The following is an 18922-nucleotide window of genomic DNA, read 5'->3' as shown; positions in this document are numbered from 1 at the left end:
GAGCCCTCTCTCTCTCTCTCTCTAAAACCCCAGTTGATATAGACTCTTCCCTCACAGGATAAAATAGAATTTAAAATATTGACAATAAATTGTGTGAGAGCAACTGTATCAGTCTGTGCATTGATAGTCTGTGCATGCAGGATAAGAGCATTGACTGCCTGCTAATCTATTCCCAGATGGAGGTGGATGCAGACGAGAAGCGCCATCGCACACGGTCCAAAGGTGTTCGAGGTATGTCTCTTGCTTCAGTAAATCACTCCAGGCCCCTGCTCAGGGTGACCTTCATCCTCCAGAATCTCTTTGCATGATTCATTCTGACCCTTGCTTTTTTGACACAGCCTTTTTTGGCAATTTTCTGCAGAAGAGGGGGGGGGCTTCTTGTAATAGATGATAAATTTTTATATATTTTCCATCTCTCTGCAGTTCCCGTGGAACCAGCCATACAAGAGCTGTTCAGGTTAGTGCGCTGAGTGTAAAATGTATCCCCATTAGCAATTTAGAAAATCCATGCCTTTTAATGGGTATAATGCACTCTCAAGTTCATTGGTGGCTTGCTCATACCCTGCTGCACTGATGAAATTAATTCCCCTGGGATTTGCTAATAAAAAGCATCCCCTTCTCCTCTCACCCCCCCCACCCTTTTCCTTTCAGTTATTTGATTTCTCTTTTTCTCTCTTTGTTGCCCTCCATCTCTGTATTACCTTCTGCCTGCTTTCAATATAATCTCTCTGCAGCACACCAGCACCTCCATCATTAATTAATTCCTTCCTTCCTTTCATTTTTTTATTTTCATTTTACAGCTGCCCCACTCCAGGCTGTGATGGCAGTGGTCATGTTAGTGGCAAATATGCAAGACACAGAAGGTAATGTATGTTTATGTCTGCACATGTGCGGGGAGGCTGATAATGGGCGGGTGAGGTCTCGTAAGCAACTTCCCTAGCAGGAATCTATTAATAAACTCATCAAAATTTGGGGGGAATGGACAGTGTACCTAAGCATTTCCTTTTCAGGGGAAGGCACCTAATTACAGTCTTGCTTTATTGTACAGTCTCAGTCATTAACTTTCCTGTCTCATAAAACTACAGCTAAGTAAGAATCTGAATGAAGGCATGGGCAAGCAAGGTGACGTTGTTTTGTCCTTTCTCAATTCTGGTCAACCTAAGCACTCATTAGACAAACTCAATATGTAGAAGGAGGATCCCCAGATATATACATATTGTAACATATTATTTAACAGAAGACACTGCCTTCTCATCTTCTGTCAGGCAAGCTCTGTGGACCGCATGTGGCAAACTGAGCTGACATTCTTTGGGCCACCATGACTTTTCTCACCAAACACAGCTCGGAAATATAATAAAAACATTAAGTTTTTTTTTTAAACATGGGAAGTCCAGCGATGAGATCAGGTTCAAGGGGAAAACTCTTTCTGATCTAAATATTTCAGTGGTTACCATAAAATAGTTTAACTTTACCTCATAGGCGACAATGAGTGCTGATGCTTCTGGTAGTGCTATGATAGTTGTTCGTTGGTAGCTTCTCAAGAAATGCTTGTGCTATTCGTTACTCTTTCAGTGACTTCCTTTTACAAATTTATGTATTTGAAGGCGCATTGCTATGGTTTTAAGGAAAGGAGAATACACAACTACAGCATGTCTAGAAAGTTCATGTTTCCTTTGCTCTTTATGCTTGCTGTATCGCACATGTGCACACCCATACACCAAAGTGTGGTTGTATATCTCATGTGTCTCACCCCCCCACCCCCAAATTGTACTAAAAGACAATTTGACACTGGTTAGAACTAAGTTCAGTGTGTGTACTTTCACAGATTGCAACAGACCAACACATGTTTAATACTGTACGAGATGGTACCCAAAGTGTTCTTTTGCCATGCTTTTGTTAAACTATTCTTCTTCAGATACACAGAGATCAGAATGTTTGATCCTGAAACATTTGCTTATAAGCTGAAGACCCAGTCAAAAAAACTTACTGTAACAATTAAATCCTAAAGCTGAAGCTTCATACTTTGGTGGTATCAAATCACCAAACATGCTTGGATGTCATGTTTTTGTAATAGGGAGACACAATGCCACAAACAGGAAGGCTCAGGAGAATTTGCTTCTCTGAAATGTTGTATTAAGAATTCTTTGTTGCTCTGTTTCCTGTTTCCAAATTCTATATACAGCCACTATGCATGCATAATTTATTCTACCTTTCTATTCATTGGCACCTTTTACTCTGCTTCCACATACACAGTGCACATTTTCCTGTGATACAATATTGCAAACAAACAAACTTTATCTGATACCCTATATGGCTGTATTAATACTCTTTTGTGTATGATGTTTCATCATTGCCTAGAATAACAGGTGGGCATCGGTAAAACATTACTCAAAAAGAATTTGGTAGCTGTCATATGGACCATTTTACTCAAGACTGATTTTTGGTAATATTTTTTATCAATACATCCCTGCTTATGGCTTACCTCTGAGGTACAGAGAGATTTTAAATAAATAGGAGAAACAGAAAGTTGTACTGGCACCATCATGTTGTAAAATCCATAGCCTTTGTAACACTGTGGTTCATTTTAAAATAATTACAATAGAATAATCATATGCAAACAGATAGTTTGGTGCACTAAAATTCCATTTAATTCAGGACATTAGAACCCCCTGTGTGCTAAGGTTTTCTTTACTTTGAGATGCTTATTAAGTTCTTTTTAGCTTGATTCTGTCTGGCACACCACCAGAATGACAGAATAATATTTCACTTTGTGTTGGTGTGCAAACTGTTTTCTACTAGCCCGTGCACTTGGTTTAGAGGTGGCTGTCGTCCTGGTCTTTCTGATTTCTTGCATGGCACAGATCTGTTATAGAAAAACATGGGGGAATAAAATAGGAGCAATACTCAAGATCGCACCACCCTTTTTATTTCTACAGTTAGGTACAGGGCTGCATCTTTGGACCGTGGTTCCTAGCAGTAAAGAGATTTTAAAGGCAAAACAGGTCTGTTTCCTAAGAATTGGGATTGTTTTTATAAAAGACAACAGAGCTGTTGTTTATTTGAAATTTGAAATTCCTTCAAATTTAGGGCCGAATGCCACCCTGTCCTGGTCTCTATCCCGAGAGCAAGCATACAGAGGCAAGACAGCAATGCAAATGAGTGGCAAGACAAGGAGTGTGGAGGAACTGCAGAAGAGTTTATATTTTTAGATAACGTTTTGTCCAGAAGTGTGAGTAGTTCTGTCTCAGTTCAGTGGCTGTAGCTTAGATAATGACTTCCTTTCCATGGAATGGAATGGGATTTCCCATTCATGGAATGGAGGTTGCCTGTGTTCTCCTTCCACACGTGGCTTATTATGGCCCCTGAAACTCCAGTCCTGGAGTTTGGTGGTTTTTGCAAATGGCAGTAGACTCTATGTAGTCCAGGAAGCTGCAGATGCATGAGAGAGATTCCAGAATTACTTTTCTCCTTCCTCTTACATAAACAATGCTACACTTTAGGCTCCAACCCTGTATGCCTTGAATGCCTTTGGTACTTTTGGATGTTGTGGCCTATATCTACTTGTTACTCTCTGCTTCAGTTGGTTCCTTGAACCATTCGGAAGTTGGCAACCCTTATGTAAATTCTGGTGATTGAACAAAGTTTACTCTAGATCTAACAAATTAACGTTCCTTCCCCCCCAACCCCTCCACAAATAATAATTTAAAAGTATATCTTAGCACCCATATTGGTCAGCAGCGTGCAGAAAATATTTTTCAGAATATGGAGAGCGTTAAATGGTTATTTAGCTCACTGTTTGGTTCACTGCAGAGACATGTTGGTTTACTACATTTTCCAGCGATCACATGTCATAATTGCTGGAAAAAGCACTATTTGTTCCCAGAGCATTTTTACCTGAACCGTTAAGCCCCAGTCCAGGGCTTCAGATTTTTTTTGGTGTGGGTAGGATCACTCTGGTTTAAGCCATTTTCAGCAGGTATGATATCTGGAAGTGATTTTAAAAATGTGCCTTCTGGTTGCCAAGGCTCCTTCTGGTTTGAATTTTTGATATCTTGAAGTGGATTAATGAGAGCTAATTCACAATATCAGCAAATTGGACACTTCCTCTGCTACTCAGCAGAGGGGTGGGGAAAGTGGGTTGGGGGTTAGACTATGGGGAGTTTCTCAACCTGTTTAAGACAAAGCATTTTTAAAACACTTCTATACGACAAAACAAAGGGTGTTTTTTTTAAAAAAATGGTGATGCAGTGCCTCGGTGATGATCTGCTACAGTCTAAAAAGAAATCTCTTCCCCTGCCTCTCCACAAACAGAGGAAGTGCTCAGTTTGCTGATATTGATTATCAGGCTTGATTAAACCATTTTATGATATTGGAAATTCAGATCAAAATGAAACAGATCAAATAGGGTCACTTGAGCTCCCATATGCCATTTTGATGTGAGGATGATACCAAATGGCATATTGCACCTGTAACCAACTCCAAGTGACCTTATTTACAGTAGCTCACACCAGTCTGCTCCAAAAGGACCTGTGTAGACAAGTCTTCATTCCAGTGTTGCCAGTTCAAAGATCTGAATAACTGGCTTCACTGTCCTAGCAGAGGAAAGTATTATTTTACTATCTCTTTCAGATTTCAATTCCAAATTATAAAACCGCATTCCTTATCAGTGTTTTTTTTTCTTCTTCTGATAAACTCCTGGATCTTACCAATAATATAATTCTTGTAAAGAATTTTGTTTTTGTTTTTGAAAAGGGATGCACAGTTCTGTGCTGTAATGCATTTTTTTGTTTCTTGACATAAATTTGCTGTGTCAATATATGAACAGACTGAATCCCGAAGCTGTTAATTAAATGAAATTTTGAGAACCATTCCCCAGACAATTTGGAAAACTATCAACATAGTTTTTCCTGACTGTTAACAAATTCTTAACACCCTAATTATCAGTTATGTCCGTGGAACAGACCTCTGATTAATTTGACTCAAAAGAAAGCTTTCAGCTGATGCTCATGGTACAATCTGTTTTTTTTTAAAAGAGATTTTATTGTACATTTTTGGGAATTAAAAGCAGTGGGAAAAAATTACAATTTTTAAAATAAGAATTCATAAGATCTTCAGCATATTCCATTTTTACTAATGTAGGACAATGAAGTTAGAATCTTTATGAAGAAATCCTGCACAAAGTATGTTATTTAGGCCAGTGGTCCCCAACCTTTGTAACATCAGGGACCAGTTTAGTTGAAGGCCAAGGCCAATCTCCCCAGGAAGGGGGGGGCTCAGTGCATGCGTACGTGTATGTGTGAATGGGGGGGGGGAGTCTGTGCATACGTGTGCATTCCTTCAGATCTGTCTCCGCAGCCCAGTCCTTCCAAGGCCATGGACTGGTACTAGTCCGTGCCCAGGTGTTGGGGACCCCTGCTTTAGGCCACCAAATGTAGCATCTCTGTAATCAATCATCTTAGAACTGGAAAGCTGGAAGGGACCCTATGGATCATGGAGCCCAGCCCCTCTCAAGGAGGCACAGCGGGGGAATTGAACTCCCAGCCTGTGGCTCCACAGCCAGATGCCTAAACCACTGAAGCTGTACTTGAAATGTGTGTGTGCGTGCGTGCGTGCGCATGCTTATTCCAGTTCCACATCCAGAGCTCACGAAGTCTCCCAGAGGTTTGAAATACCAGATTAATTTTAACAAGTTCACATTAAATCTATTACTTTTTTTGCTCAGATAGTGAAAATAGGAACAACATATCTAGTACTTTCAGGAGTAACATCTAAGGATAACACCGGTAAGATTTCCGCTCATTCAACGTTGTTAGTCATTGGAGCACCCTCTACAAAGAATGCATGAATGGGCACACCGTCACCCACACGGGAAGAGGCAACCATACACTTCCATCCAAAATGACACTATGCGGAACCACAAATAAAGCTGTTCTTGAAAGTACAGCTTGGAGTAGAAGTTCTTTAGCCCCCTTGCTTTACTATCTTGCATGGCTAAAGGCAGCTGTTGCATCATGCTGGGCTTTTTCCCTGTGTCAAGTTACAAAAAACTAACCACATAATTAAAATGTTAAATTGATGTTTTAAAAAATATCATTTTGAAATAAGCTGTAGGTTATTAAAGCATTGTATTGTCGGATCGTGCTGGATCATCATACTGACGCCACAGGTCCTGTCGCCTTACCCTAATGCTAACTATGGTTGGTTTGAACAATTTTCCATGGCCAAGTATGAATCTGAAGCCAGGTCTCCTTGTTTCCAGTCCATCACTATATATCCACTTTACTGCTCTAACCATTACCACAGTAGGCCTCAGGATTTGGGTTCTGCTCACCCAAAAGTGGGTATTAGAACAGAAATGGCTATTTAGGTTCAGAATTCCCAATGCATATTTCTCACTTTTCCCAGCACCTGTCTGTTAAAAGCATACGACAGTGCAGTAAAGGTAAAGGCAAAGGTTCCCCTTGACAATTTTTGTCCAGTCGTGTTCGACTCTAGGGGGCGGTGCTCATCCCCGTTTCCAAGCCATAGAGCCAGCGTTTTGTCTGAAGACAATCTTCCGTGGTCACATGGCCAGTGCAACTTAGACACGGAACGCTGTTACCTTCCCACCGAGGTGGTCCCTATTAATCTACTCGCATTTGCATGCTTTCGAACCGCTAGGTTGGCGGGAGCTGGGACAAGCGACGGGCGTTCACTCCGTCACGTGGATTCGATCTTACGACTGCTTGGTCTTCTGAACCCTGCAGCACAGGCTTCTGCGGTTTAGCCCACAGCGCCACCACGTCCCTTGCAGTAAAGACGTAACCTAAATTATTTAAAAATTAAGCAAAACACAGCGGTGGAGTAAAAGCAATATAATGAGAAAATGGAAATTATCCAGGAAAAAAACAAATCTGTGGTGACTTTTTGGCAGAAAAGTCTAAGACAGAGAGAAAGAGAGAGAGTAGAGTGGATCATAAAGAGGTGGAAATTCCATAAGTTGAGTTCTGCCATTAAAAAGAAAAACCCTTTCCTTTGGCAATACAATCCATACCTCCTGGTTTTGGGACACATAACAGACATAACAAGCATAATCCTATTGGAAGAGGCAGTGCTTAATTTATCCTGGCCCAAGTCATTTAGAAGTGGGAATAATTTGGGTAGCTGAGGTTTCCCCCGTTTCTGCACAGTGTCTCTGGGCAAAACGATTGTCCTTTCCTTTTGAAAGCCGAAGGGCACAAATACAGCAAGCGCTGAAGTTCTGGCTGGTAGAATTCCATTCTAAAAACTATGCAGAAAGTAGCAGTTTTTCTAGTAACCTGTGTTATTTTCGCAAAAATAAGTCTTGCCAATATAAAAAACACTTGTCAATATATTTGTCACTAATTTATTTATTTATTTATTTATTCATTTATTTATTTATTTATTTATTTATTTATTGTCATTGTAAGTATATACACAGTATACCCATACAATGAAATTCACAGACACCCAGAGACCAGACACATGCACAGACATAAAATTCCCCAAACACTCCCCACCCACTAAAAAATCCCCACTATCTTTCAGGTAACAACAGTTTTATGCTTCCCATTCTAATCATAACAATGGGGTGAGTGAGAATATCGCTGTGTGTGTCACACACATCCATGTCTCCTGATTATATATAAGTTGAAACCAGTAACACATTCGCCCTCCCCTCAAAATGTCATTTTGAAAAAAGCATGCACATATTCTTTTTCTGATTTTTTTTTTAAAAAGGTGACGGGCCAAACAAGACATGACTAGACTTCCTTTAAGGGCGATGGCTCCCATTAAAGGGACCCTCTCTGATGCAACCAGGTGCGTGCTTTTGCATCTGTCCGATTGCCCCCTTAGTTTCTTCTCCAGAGTGTTTACAGTTTCCCTATTTTTTACATGGTGTATATCTGTTTTCCTCAACACACACACACACACACTCAGAGAGAGAGAGAATAACATTGCAGAAGGGGCTGTCTTTCCACAGCGGCGCTGTTCCCTCTAGCCCAGGAAATCTGCCTCATGCTGCCCTCAGCAATTACACAGACACAGGTCTGTGTCCTCTTAGCTCTGAATCCAAGACTTACACAAAAATAAACTCCATCCCTCCTGATTCTCCCCTCTAGTTGGCAAGGGGGAAGCCATGCGTGCGCTTATCATCCTTCCGACTGCAGACAGGCCTTCTGCCTTCAGCCTCTTAATCAATATGCTTTTCTTATTAACCAATTTGATACTCAGTGTTGTATTTACTTGGTTGCTTATCTCTTTCTTCCCACTTATCACACTCCCTCCCCTTTTCAATGAAAATGTGAAAATTTGATTTTTAAAAGTAAATACTCCTTAATTTAAGTTTTACCTTTCGGTTTAAAAGAAAGAAAGAAAGAGAGCTTGCTTTAGCACTCTCTTAAATCTTAGTCAAACAGTTTGGCTCCAGACTTAAAAATGAAAAGGGCTCAAATGTATCTCTCTTATTGGAAAAATCCTTCCTTATTAAAAAAAATGTATATATTGAATTTTTTGTCGGTGTTGCACCATATTTCTTTTTCTTCCACCTCCCTCCTCCCTTCCCCACCCCCTGCACGTTTCTTATATCTTTTCACCCACCAGTTTGATTGCCATGGCTGCAGCAGTGGGTGAATAATTGGCTGTCTTCACAGGAGCATGTTCTGGAGCTAAAGTCGAGTGCTCGCTTCCTGATGTATGCCTCATTTGGATTCTGCCGACAGCCTAGGGGCTGTATTATTCATGCCTTGACAGATAGCACTCACTAAAAGCATTGGAACTGGGCCAGGTACTGGCAGAGAGATAGTGGAGCATTGCAACTCACAACCGAGAGGAGCATCTCTAATATCGGCGTGGGGGTGGGGGGGATGCCAGCCAGCAAGGTTGTGGGGAGGGAGAGAGGAAGAAATCCTGATACCTCCCCTTCTGCTGGTTCTTGTTTTGAGGGGAGTTCGTTTGCATCAAAATTGGGGGGGGGGGGGGTGAGAGAAAGAGAAAGAGCTCGGAAATGAAGACATGGCTTCTTTCCCTTCTCCCCCCCCCCCACAACATCACCGCCACGATCCTTAAAACCATGCTTGAAAGTTTAACACAATTTTCCACATTTAATTGCAAAGCTGATTTTAATTAGTAAGGCCCTACATGTGAAAAATGAAGATTCACTTGGGTGAGTGTAACACATTGCAGTGTCTGCTGAATGCTCTAATTAATGTATGGCGGCTGTACAACAGGGTGCACTGTGGGACATTTATGAAAAATTCTGTGCACGCAGGCAGCCTATCTGTATGTTCTTGAATCCATGAGAATAAATAACTCCCCCACCCCTTTATTCTTTATGAGGCATCATTGTGCGTGCCATCACTCCATCCATAAACTTTACGGCATGCCTGTCCTTTTTACTCTTTGTCAATGATATCATAAATCAGAAGTCAGGCCATACATATTTTAACATTAATTTAAGAGAAGGGTTTGGTTGTGCACTCTTTAAAGATCAGGGTCTGCTTGGGCCAGAAAAGGGGCAAAAGCCTTCTTTTGTTCCCTCTGCTCTTTCTCTCGCACTACAGTGAACAATGGTAAGAAAATCTAGAAATGAAACTTACATGCACCCTAAAGCTTGAGGTTAAATTTTAGTATGAAGGTGAAAATATTAGCAAAAATGAAGCTCCTGCAGTTAACATTGGCATCTCTACATCGGGCCAAACATCACATTGCTGCTGCATTTTCCAAAAGTATTATTAGAGAACTACGAAAGATAACATTAAGGCAAGGCTATTTTGTTTTTGTTTATTTTGCTTTTTCTTTATTTTGTTCTGAGAGTTTAAGAATCTTTTCATGTTGATCAATTAAAGTTTAAAAAACATGTTTTGTTCTTCTGTGTGGTCAGGCCACTTCTGACTTTGGGCAACCCTATTAATATCATGTTTCCCCGAAAATAAGACAGGGTCTTATATTAATTTTTGCTCGAAAAAACACACTAGGGCTTATTTTCAGGGGATTTTTTTTTCATGTACAACAATCTACATTTATTCAAATGCAGTCATGCTATCTGGTTGCTGCGCAATGGTGGGGGGGCGGGGTTTCACTTAACTGGGGCATATTTTGTGGGTAAGGCTTATATCACAAGCATCCTCGAAAAACATTCGTTAGTTCGTTTAGTCGTTTAGTCGTGTCCGACTCTTCGTGACCCCATGGACCAGAGCACGCCAGGTCCTCCTGTCTTCCACTGCCTCCCGGAGTTGGGTCAATTTCATGTTGGTAGCTTCGGTGACACTGTCCAGCCATTTCACTGTCGTCCCCTTCTCCTTTTGCCTCCTCACTTTCCCAACATGAGAGTCTTTTTCAGGGAGTCTTCTCTTCTCATGAGATGGCCAAAGTCTTGGAGCCTCAGCTTCAGGATCTGTCCTTCCAGTGAGCACTCAGGGTTGATTTTCTTCAAAATGGATAGGCTTGTTCTCCTTGCAGTCCAGGGGACTCTCAAGAGTCTCCTCCAGCACCACAATTCAAAAGCATCAATTCTTCGGTGGTCTCCTTTCTTTATGGTCCAGCTCTCACTTCCATACATCACGACAAGAAAAACCATAGTTTTGACTATTCGGACTTTTGTTGGCAAGGTGATGTCTCTGCTTTTTAAGATGCTGTCGAGGTTTGTCATCGCTTTCCTCCCAAGAAGCAGGTGTCTTTTAATTTTGTGGCTGCTGTCTCCATCTGCAGTGATCATGGAGCCCAAGAAAGTAAAATCTGTCACTGCCTCCATATCTTCCCCTTCAATTTCCCAGGAGGTGAGAGGTGATGGGACCAGTGGCCATGATCTTAGTTTTTTTTTGATGTTGAGTTTCAGGCCATTTTTTGCACTCTCCTCTTTCAACCTCATTACAAGGTTCCTTAATTCCTCCTCACTTTCTGCCATCAGAGTGGTATCATCTGCATATCGGAGGTTGTTGATATTTCTTCCGGCAATCTTAATTCCAGTTTGGGATTCATCCAATCCAGCCTTCCGAATGATGTATTCTGCATATAAATTAAATAAGCCAGGGGACAATATACAGCCTTGTCATACTCCTTTCCCAATTTTGAACCAATCCGTTGTTCCATATCCAGTTCTAACTGTTGTTTCCTGTCCCACATATAGGTTTCTCAGGAGATAGATAAGGTGGTCAGGCACTCCCATTTCTTCAAGGACTTGCCATAGTTTGCTGTGGTCCACACAGTCAAAGGCTTTGCATAGTCAATGAAGGAGAGGTAGATTTTTTCTGGAACTCTCTGATTTTCTCTATAATCCAGCGCATGTTTGCAATTTGGTCTCTAGTCCCTCTGCCCCTTCGAATTCCAGCTTGTACTTCTGGGAGTTCTCCGTCCACATACTGCTGAAGACTACCTTGTAGGATTTTGAGCATAACCTTGCTAGTGTATGAAATGAGTGCAATTGTACTGTAGTTGGAGCATTCTTTGGCACTGCCCTTCTTTGGGATTGGGATGTAGACTGATCTTTTCCAGTCCTCTGGCCACTGTTGAGTTTTCCAAACTTGCTGGCCTATTGAATGTAACACCTTAACAGCATCATCTTTTAAGATTTTAAATAGTTCAATTGGAATGCCTTGTTGTTAGCCAGGCTTTCTAAGGTCCACTTGACTTCACTCTCCAGGATGTCTGGCTCAAGGTCAGCAACTATATTGTCTGGCTTGTCCGGGATATCCAAATCTTTCTGATATAATTCCTCTGTATATTCTTGCCACCTCTTCTTGATGTCTTCTGCTTCTGTTAGGTCCCTACCATTTTTGTCCTTTATCATGTTCATCTTTGCACAAAATATTCCTCTAATCTCTCCAATTTTCCTGAACAGATCTCTGGTTTTTCCCTTTCTGTTATTTTCCTCTATTTCTTTGCATTGCAACGAACTCGAGAATCATACTAGGGCTTATTTTCAGGTTAGGTCTTATTTTCGGGGAAGCAGGGTAAGTGACCTTCAAGTGGTCATATCATTAACATCTTGGCACAACTCTTGCAAACTGTAGCTTCCTTATGAAGTCAGCCCATCTCATATAGGGTCTTTCTCTTTTCCTGCTGCCTTCAGCTTTCCCGAGCATTACTGTATTTTCCAAGTAGCCTTTTCTTCTCATGTTGTGCTCAAAGTATGATAGGCTCAGTTCAGTCATTTTGGCTTCTAGGAAGGATTCAGGTTTGGTTTGACCTAGGACCCCCTTGCCTGTCTTTCTGGTGGTCTCTAGGGTATCTGTAAAGCTCTCCTCCAACACTACATTTCAGATGATTCTCCCCTTCGTCGTCTGGCTTTCTTCACTGTTAGGCTTTCACATCCATACATAAGTACTGGAAATACTGTAATATTTCTGATTTTCATCTTGGTCTCCAGTGACTCATCCCTACATTTGAGGATCTTCTCTCATTCCTTCATTGCTGTCCTTCCAAGTTTCATTCTTCTTCTGATTTCTTGGATGCGATTTCTGCCTGGATTGATGCCTGAACCTGAAGTCTACGAAATCTGTAACAATTTTGATTTCTTCATTGTCAACATTACATTTATGTAATTCTTGGCATGATTTTTATCTTCTTAATAGAAAACCCTGAAAATGGTCGCCATAAGTCAGAATTGGCTTGACAGCACTATATTATTATTAATATTTAACTGCAGTCCTGCCTTTGCATTTTCTTCTTTCACTTTCGTTAGGAGTCATTGCTGTTATGTTTTGTGTAGCTGATTTCTGTCCTGAACAAAACAAATTTTCAGATGTGTTTAACAATAAGAAAATATACTTAATAAATCCACCCAAAGCCTGTATATCTCTGATTACAATAATAAACTGATTATTTGAATTTATGATGAATAGGGGAAGAGTTATGAACTAATATATAAAATGCTAAGAAAATACACACGAACACACCCACCCACCCACCAGATCTGTGGCCTTTTGCGACGGTAAATTCCTTTGATGTTATACAGTTGATTCTGTTGCTTTTCACATTTGAGGTGACAAAAATCCTCGTTTTATTTCCTTTAGAATATCATTACCTTGATATGTCATAAGCAGTAACCCAGTTCGGGGTGGATTAACAGGCATGCCAAATATGCTACAGCGGCCATGTTCTAGACAGGATAAATTAATCTCCTGGGGTGTACCTGCTAGATAATAGTTTTTTTCCATGGAGAATATACCTCCCTACCTCTTGTGGTTTGTACAGTCAACACTACCACTATGATTGCTCTCCTAAAGGAACTGACAGACTTCACAGTGGCAGAATTTACGTATTTTCCTTCTTAATAGAACCCAGAAATCCACTAAGCAGGGTCTAGTACCAAAGACATAAATTTAGAAGTGAGGAATTCTAAGGTTAGAACTCTTTTAATAGTAGAGTAGACCATTTGTCTAGATGGATAGGGTATAACTCTAATTAAAAAAAAATTAAGCCTGATAAATAAATGGCACTCAAATAAGATGGACCTATTCATCTCCAATTCAAGTGTTTCCAGATGTGGCTGTGACCCTGGTGGCAAGGTGTCCCTCCACATACCTTCCGCTGGTACTCTTCCCCAAAGTCATTCAAAGCTTTGCCCCTTGAGCACAGGGAGATGGTAAACACTGGAGTCCTGAAAAGGCAGGGCTCTTGGTCACAAAGAGGGTTCAGCTCAATGCCTCCCCAGGCTTCTCTTGCGACCTTCAGGATCAGGATGCAGAAGTCTGTCTCCAGGGTGGTGGGGATTCTCGGGAGCTGATGTGCCTCTCTGCCTCTCCATCAACATTGCAGTCCTGCTCACACAGCAAATGCCTGGATAGGCATCTCTAGTTGTGTCTCATTGCTTCATCTGCCACTGGCTTCGTACCTGTTCTTTCAAATTTGAATGAAAGCCTCGGCAACAGACAGAAGCCTTCGGCCTTCCCCATAGTTTCCAGGTACACTAAATACTTTGGGTCGTCTCAATAAATAAAATTGATTTTATCATAAGATCTTGAGACTACTTGCATGTTGTAGTTTCATGACGACCAATCCAAACCATCATTTCTTAATGCTGACCATCATTTCAGGTTTGAATCCATGGTTTCAGGTTGGTTTGCAAACCACGGTCAGACTGACATTCTTTCAATGCTAATCCTTAATGGCGACAAGTTAATGGAGGGAGGGATTGCTGCATTGAGAGGAGAAGAAAATGTTTATCCCTGAAGCCAGCTCCTTATCTGTAGACCACAGTCTCTGGAGCTAATTGTAGTTTAAGTGAATTCTAAGGCATAGGTTCGTAACCTGTGGTCACAGACCATGGGGGAGGTGGGGAGCTGCAATGTCTTCACAGGGGGTCCACAAAGGCTTCAAGAAATGTTATAACCTTTTCTAGTTTAAATAAATAAATAAATAAATAAATAAATAAATAAATAAATAAATAAATAAATAAATAAATAAATAAATAAATAAATAAATAAATAAACGAAGGAAGGAAGGAAGGAAGGAAGGAAGGAAGGAAGGAAGGAAGGAAGGAAGGAAGGAAGGAAGGAAGGAAGAAAGAAAGAAAGAAAGAAAGAAAGAAAGAAAGAAAAGGAAATGTAGAACAAAATCCCTTGCTTCTTTGTGTAAAACCTGGCTTGTCTAACATTCCACCTCCATTAAAAACAAACAAAAGTAAAAGCATTTATGAAAATAACAGTTTGATAGCAAGTAACCAATATTTCTGCACATGGTAAGAACGCGCAAGTGAATGACGCTGAGTGGCTGAGAAACAGCACGTGATGGTTCTTGCTACTGCTCAGACAGTCAGAAGCCACAGGAAGAGAGAGTCAGAGTCAGTCAGTGTGAGTGAGTGTTCAGACAGACTTCATGAAAGTGTTTCTTCTTCAATTTCTGCTAGTACAACCCTTTGGTTATTGCTGGGTAAAGTGACTTTTTGATATTATTGCAGCAGCTTTCATAGCAATCTATTTTGGATGAGCCTCAGAATGGACCACTGGCTGAATTTGAAACGTAAAAGAAATGATGCTGTTCATGAGGGCGCATCCTGTTCAAAGCAAAACGAAGCTTCTTCCAGTCATCTTAAAAAGTGTCACCATTATAGCAAAGAATATCTGTTGATCAGACCCTTCCTGAGAAACTCTCAATAAACACTTTAGGGGTTTAAAACTAGAGTTAAGTCTTGCTGGTCCATGGCGACAAAAGACATGTAAAGGGGGTCCGTGGTGAAGAAAAAGTTAAGAACCGCTGTTTGAGGGAACCTGAAGATCAAAGAACATACAAACTTATCTTACCTTGCAAGACTGTTGCTACATGAGATCCCTTAAAGCAGGAGTAGCCTGGAATCTTGTGCTTGTAAAATATGGAGATGGTGGGTCTGAGAAGTACAACATATTTTCCCTGCACTAGAAAGGATTGGTCACAGCGGCGGGGATTTCTAAATAGGAGTGACTTATGAAAGCATTCACCACTCCCCATCTGGGCATCCTTTTTCCCTCTGAGCTTAGCTACAATCCTCAGAGAAGCAGAGAGGGAAAAAGACTTTTCCACCAACAGGATATTGCTGTAGTGATGCAAAGTATTTAAGAATGGCTTTGTGTTGTGTAGGCAATTTAAAGGCATTAACTTTACAAAAAACCTGCTTCTCATTTGTTGGATGCCCTTATTTTTCGACTGTCTCATTTGTTGGGTGCCTGTATGTTTCGACTTGCACTTCCAAATGTGCCACTGTACTACTATTAACGAGTGACTCCTGTCTGCTGTCACTGAATTTCAGCCAAGGGTGCCACATTAGGTATAAGGTCAATTTTCTGAGTCTGGAGTTCAGATTCTGTTAATAAATGTTATTCTCATTGTTCAAAAACATTCTGCTCAGACGGCTAAAAAAATACCTAGCAAAGAGCCCCTGTAAGTTTTAGTGTCATGCTGAATAACTTAAAAAAGGAAAGACAGATCAAAAGCATGGTATCAGAAGGTGCTGAATGGCCCATCTGTGCAATGAGAGTGACAGCAGATTTGGGATGTAGGATCTGCGTGAAGTGTTTGGCCCTGGCACGTAACTAGGGTGTTTCCATAATGATAGCTAGCTCCCTTTCTTTCACGTGGCAGGTGCAGGGCCCATATTTTGCCATCGGCACTTTGCCTAGAGCCACTTTGTCTGCTCTGGGAAGATTTAGCAGGGAGGACATCTTGTGTACGCACCAAACAAGAGAGGGCTGTGTATGTCCCGCAAGGAAGGGAAGGCAGGCAACAGAAGAAGAAGAAGAAGAAGAAGAAGAAGAAGAAGAAGAAGAAGAAGAAGAAGAAGAAGAAGAAGAAGAAGAAGAAGAAGAAGAAGAAGAAGAAGAAGAAGGCATTACCCAATAAGATCCATGAAACAATTTTCTCAAGAAGACAACTGCAAATATCCATTTAGATTTTCCCTCATACCATCAGCAGGTTAATTTTTTAAAAAATGTTGAACATATTTTTAAAAAATTTTTACTTGGCTGAAAAGGTATGCTCACTTCACTGATATAAACAAATAGTTTGAAGACCTGCTTTGGAATTTCGCTTCTCAAAGCGGTCTAGCCGAGGCAGTCTTCCCCAGCTGAGTAACCCACTGCCTCTCCCTCCCTTCCCCCCCCCATTTTTTCTCCACATCTGAAGAGCAGAGAAGATAGAACCTTGTCTTCAAATGTAAAACATTTTGAGGTGTGCAGATGAGCAGCATTGGGGTGCTGGAGTTCAGTGCAACCAGTTCAAGCTGGCTAGTTATTTCTGCACATAAGGGCCCTGTCCTAACCCTCAAGGCAATCAGCAGAAGACTTTCTGTTGGGAGGAATGCCGAGACAGATATGGGCAGCTTTCACATGTGACAGCTTTTGAGACAGCTCTGGGACAATTTTGCTGCCAACCGGACAAAACAGGTATCTGCTCCTGTACCCTCTTTCTTATCCCATGATTACAAGACTATGAAGAGTAGTTGTATTGCTCCTCACCCCACCCCACCCCTACTCCACACACGCCTATCTTTTTTACTCTGTTTACCTGTATCTCAAGTTTACTCTCACCACAACTTTTTCAGTTGGGTCACATTAACAAACTGTCATGAACTCAATGAATTCACTTGCAACCCCACTTTTTTTAAACTGTGCAACGCAGGCCAGGCAATAAGAATGGCGTGAAGCAGCTATCAGTGCTGGAGGCAATGCTATTGGAACAGACTAGAATGGACAATTGAAGTGCCTTCCAAATCTCACTTTGTGTGCTTGTAGTTATACCGTACATCACTGCCTGGATCAGTGGTCACCAATAACTCTCTGTAGCGTGAATCTAAAATGCCTGGGCTGCCTTTTGCTGCAACTGTTAATTTGTTTATACTCAGTACTCATACTTCTCAGCATAAATCACGGAATATTAGTCTGTGGAGTAGCAAGAAAGAGTGGTAGAGAAAAGCGAATTAGAGCTGTCAGTCTCATTCCTATACTCAATGTCTTCTGTGTCAGCTAAGATCGCTGTAGTTATAATAGCTGTTGGAATCCATGCTAAATTTGACTTTCTCTGAAGGACCTAGTTTGCCAGTTAGACTGTGGTGCGTGTAAAGTCAAAGAAGTAGACAGTAGAGAATTCAATAAGCTTGAAAAGGGGGGAAATTACTATTTTAACATTGGATCACTGCTCCTATTGAATGCATTATCAATGTTACCTCCAAAATGAAGAATAGGAGTGGGCGATGTGTGGCCTTCTGGATGTTGAGGGAGAACAACTGCCAGCATTCCTCACTCTTGCCTATGCTGGCTAGCTCCGGTGGGGGGTTTGCAAAATAATAATAATAATAATAATAAAGCAAAATGCCAGTGCGGTGTAGCTGGTGCCACTGGTGCCAAAGGAAATGCTTCACCACAAATCTTTAAACGGCTTTCTGACATCTAAAAACTAGCAGTGGTAAAATCATCCCTCAAATATCTCACATACCTTGGAAACAGAGGCTGTAGGTTGGAAGTGACTTGAGGGCACATCATCTAGCAGGAATCACACACGTTTCAAATGGTTAGTCCTCACCTCAACTTTGGTTCGTACAAACCATCTTTGCTTCCTCCCCCCCACCCCAAAACTCTCCCATTGTAGCCCCTTATTTTTCAGAGTCCCCTGGCTGCATAAAAAGGCATGTAATGGGGGCAAGGGGGTGAAATTGTTGGAAGTAACTGGATGCAACTCAGTTTGCAGTCAAGAAGATGCATGCCCTTGCATGAGTAAGGAGAGAGAGAGAGAGAGAGAGAGAGAGAGAGAGAGAGGACCTCCTCAGGATTCCTAGACCATCCTTGATTTGCTCTGACCTGTGATTGTTATTTGATTGCTATTCTTAAGACTGCAGATGTAACTTTGGTCTCACACCTTCCTCTTGTCCCTGCCAAGATGAGGAGGCATCTTGCTTTTGTTCCCTAGAGACAACAGGGGCAGCCATGACCTCTCCCAAATTTCCCCCACCTTTCCTTTCCCAAGTGTATTTCTCTAATAAAGACAAGCTTTTGTATCCTCTTAGCATGTAATATCTTTAAAAGGGGTGGGTGGGGAGAGTGTCCACAGGTAGTCATTGCAGGTTCCAAGGGTTGAATCCACAAGGCAACATTGCTCCAGGAGCAGTGTGAGGAAGTGAGGAGAAGGAATATTGGCAGAAGTTCCACTAGGAATGAGAGAACTCCCCCGGATACACCCCTACAGTTTGGTTTTCCTAGAATTTAAAGAAAATGCTATACAGGATCAAATTGGGAATAGCAATAGAAGAGAACACACTCTAGTGTGAACCTTTATAGCTAGGCTTCAGTTAGGCTGTTACTCTGTTAGGTGCAACTGACACTTGCTGGGAGATATCTGATTGTCCTAAATTCTGTATGCTAATTTTGAAACCCATACTGATGATTGCCTTTTCATTGTTTTTTGCCAGAAGCAATCCAACCTGCCAGGGTATATTACTACTAGCAGTCTAAGCTGC

The 18922-nt window shown here is 41.3% G+C and overlaps 1 protein-coding gene across 50 annotated transcripts in view; it reads left to right on the top strand.

Moving 5' to 3' along the window:
• MYT1L (myelin transcription factor 1 like) overlaps window positions 1-18922 on the top strand; it is a 416618-nt gene that overhangs the window by 252953 nt on the left and 144743 nt on the right. For 48 of the 50 annotated variants that reach the window (XM_073001026.2, XM_078389001.1, XM_073001007.2 and 45 more), the window contains 3 exons: window positions 177-231; window positions 424-457; window positions 801-863. The exons of the other annotated variants lie outside the window; for them this stretch is intronic. In XM_073001026.2, the coding sequence (XP_072857127.1) occupies window positions 187-231; window positions 424-457; window positions 801-863 (142 nt within the window). In that variant the 5' untranslated portion in view covers window positions 177-186. The remainder of the gene's footprint in view (window positions 1-176; window positions 232-423; window positions 458-800; window positions 864-18922) is intronic. 50 annotated transcript variants of the gene reach the window in all.

The sequence above is a fragment of the Pogona vitticeps genome, chromosome 1 (assembly GCF_051106095.1).
Source record: "Pogona vitticeps strain Pit_001003342236 chromosome 1, PviZW2.1, whole genome shotgun sequence".
Taxonomy (NCBI): Eukaryota; Metazoa; Chordata; class Lepidosauria; order Squamata; family Agamidae; genus Pogona; species Pogona vitticeps.
This window is presented reverse-complemented; position numbering and strand designations above follow the sequence as displayed.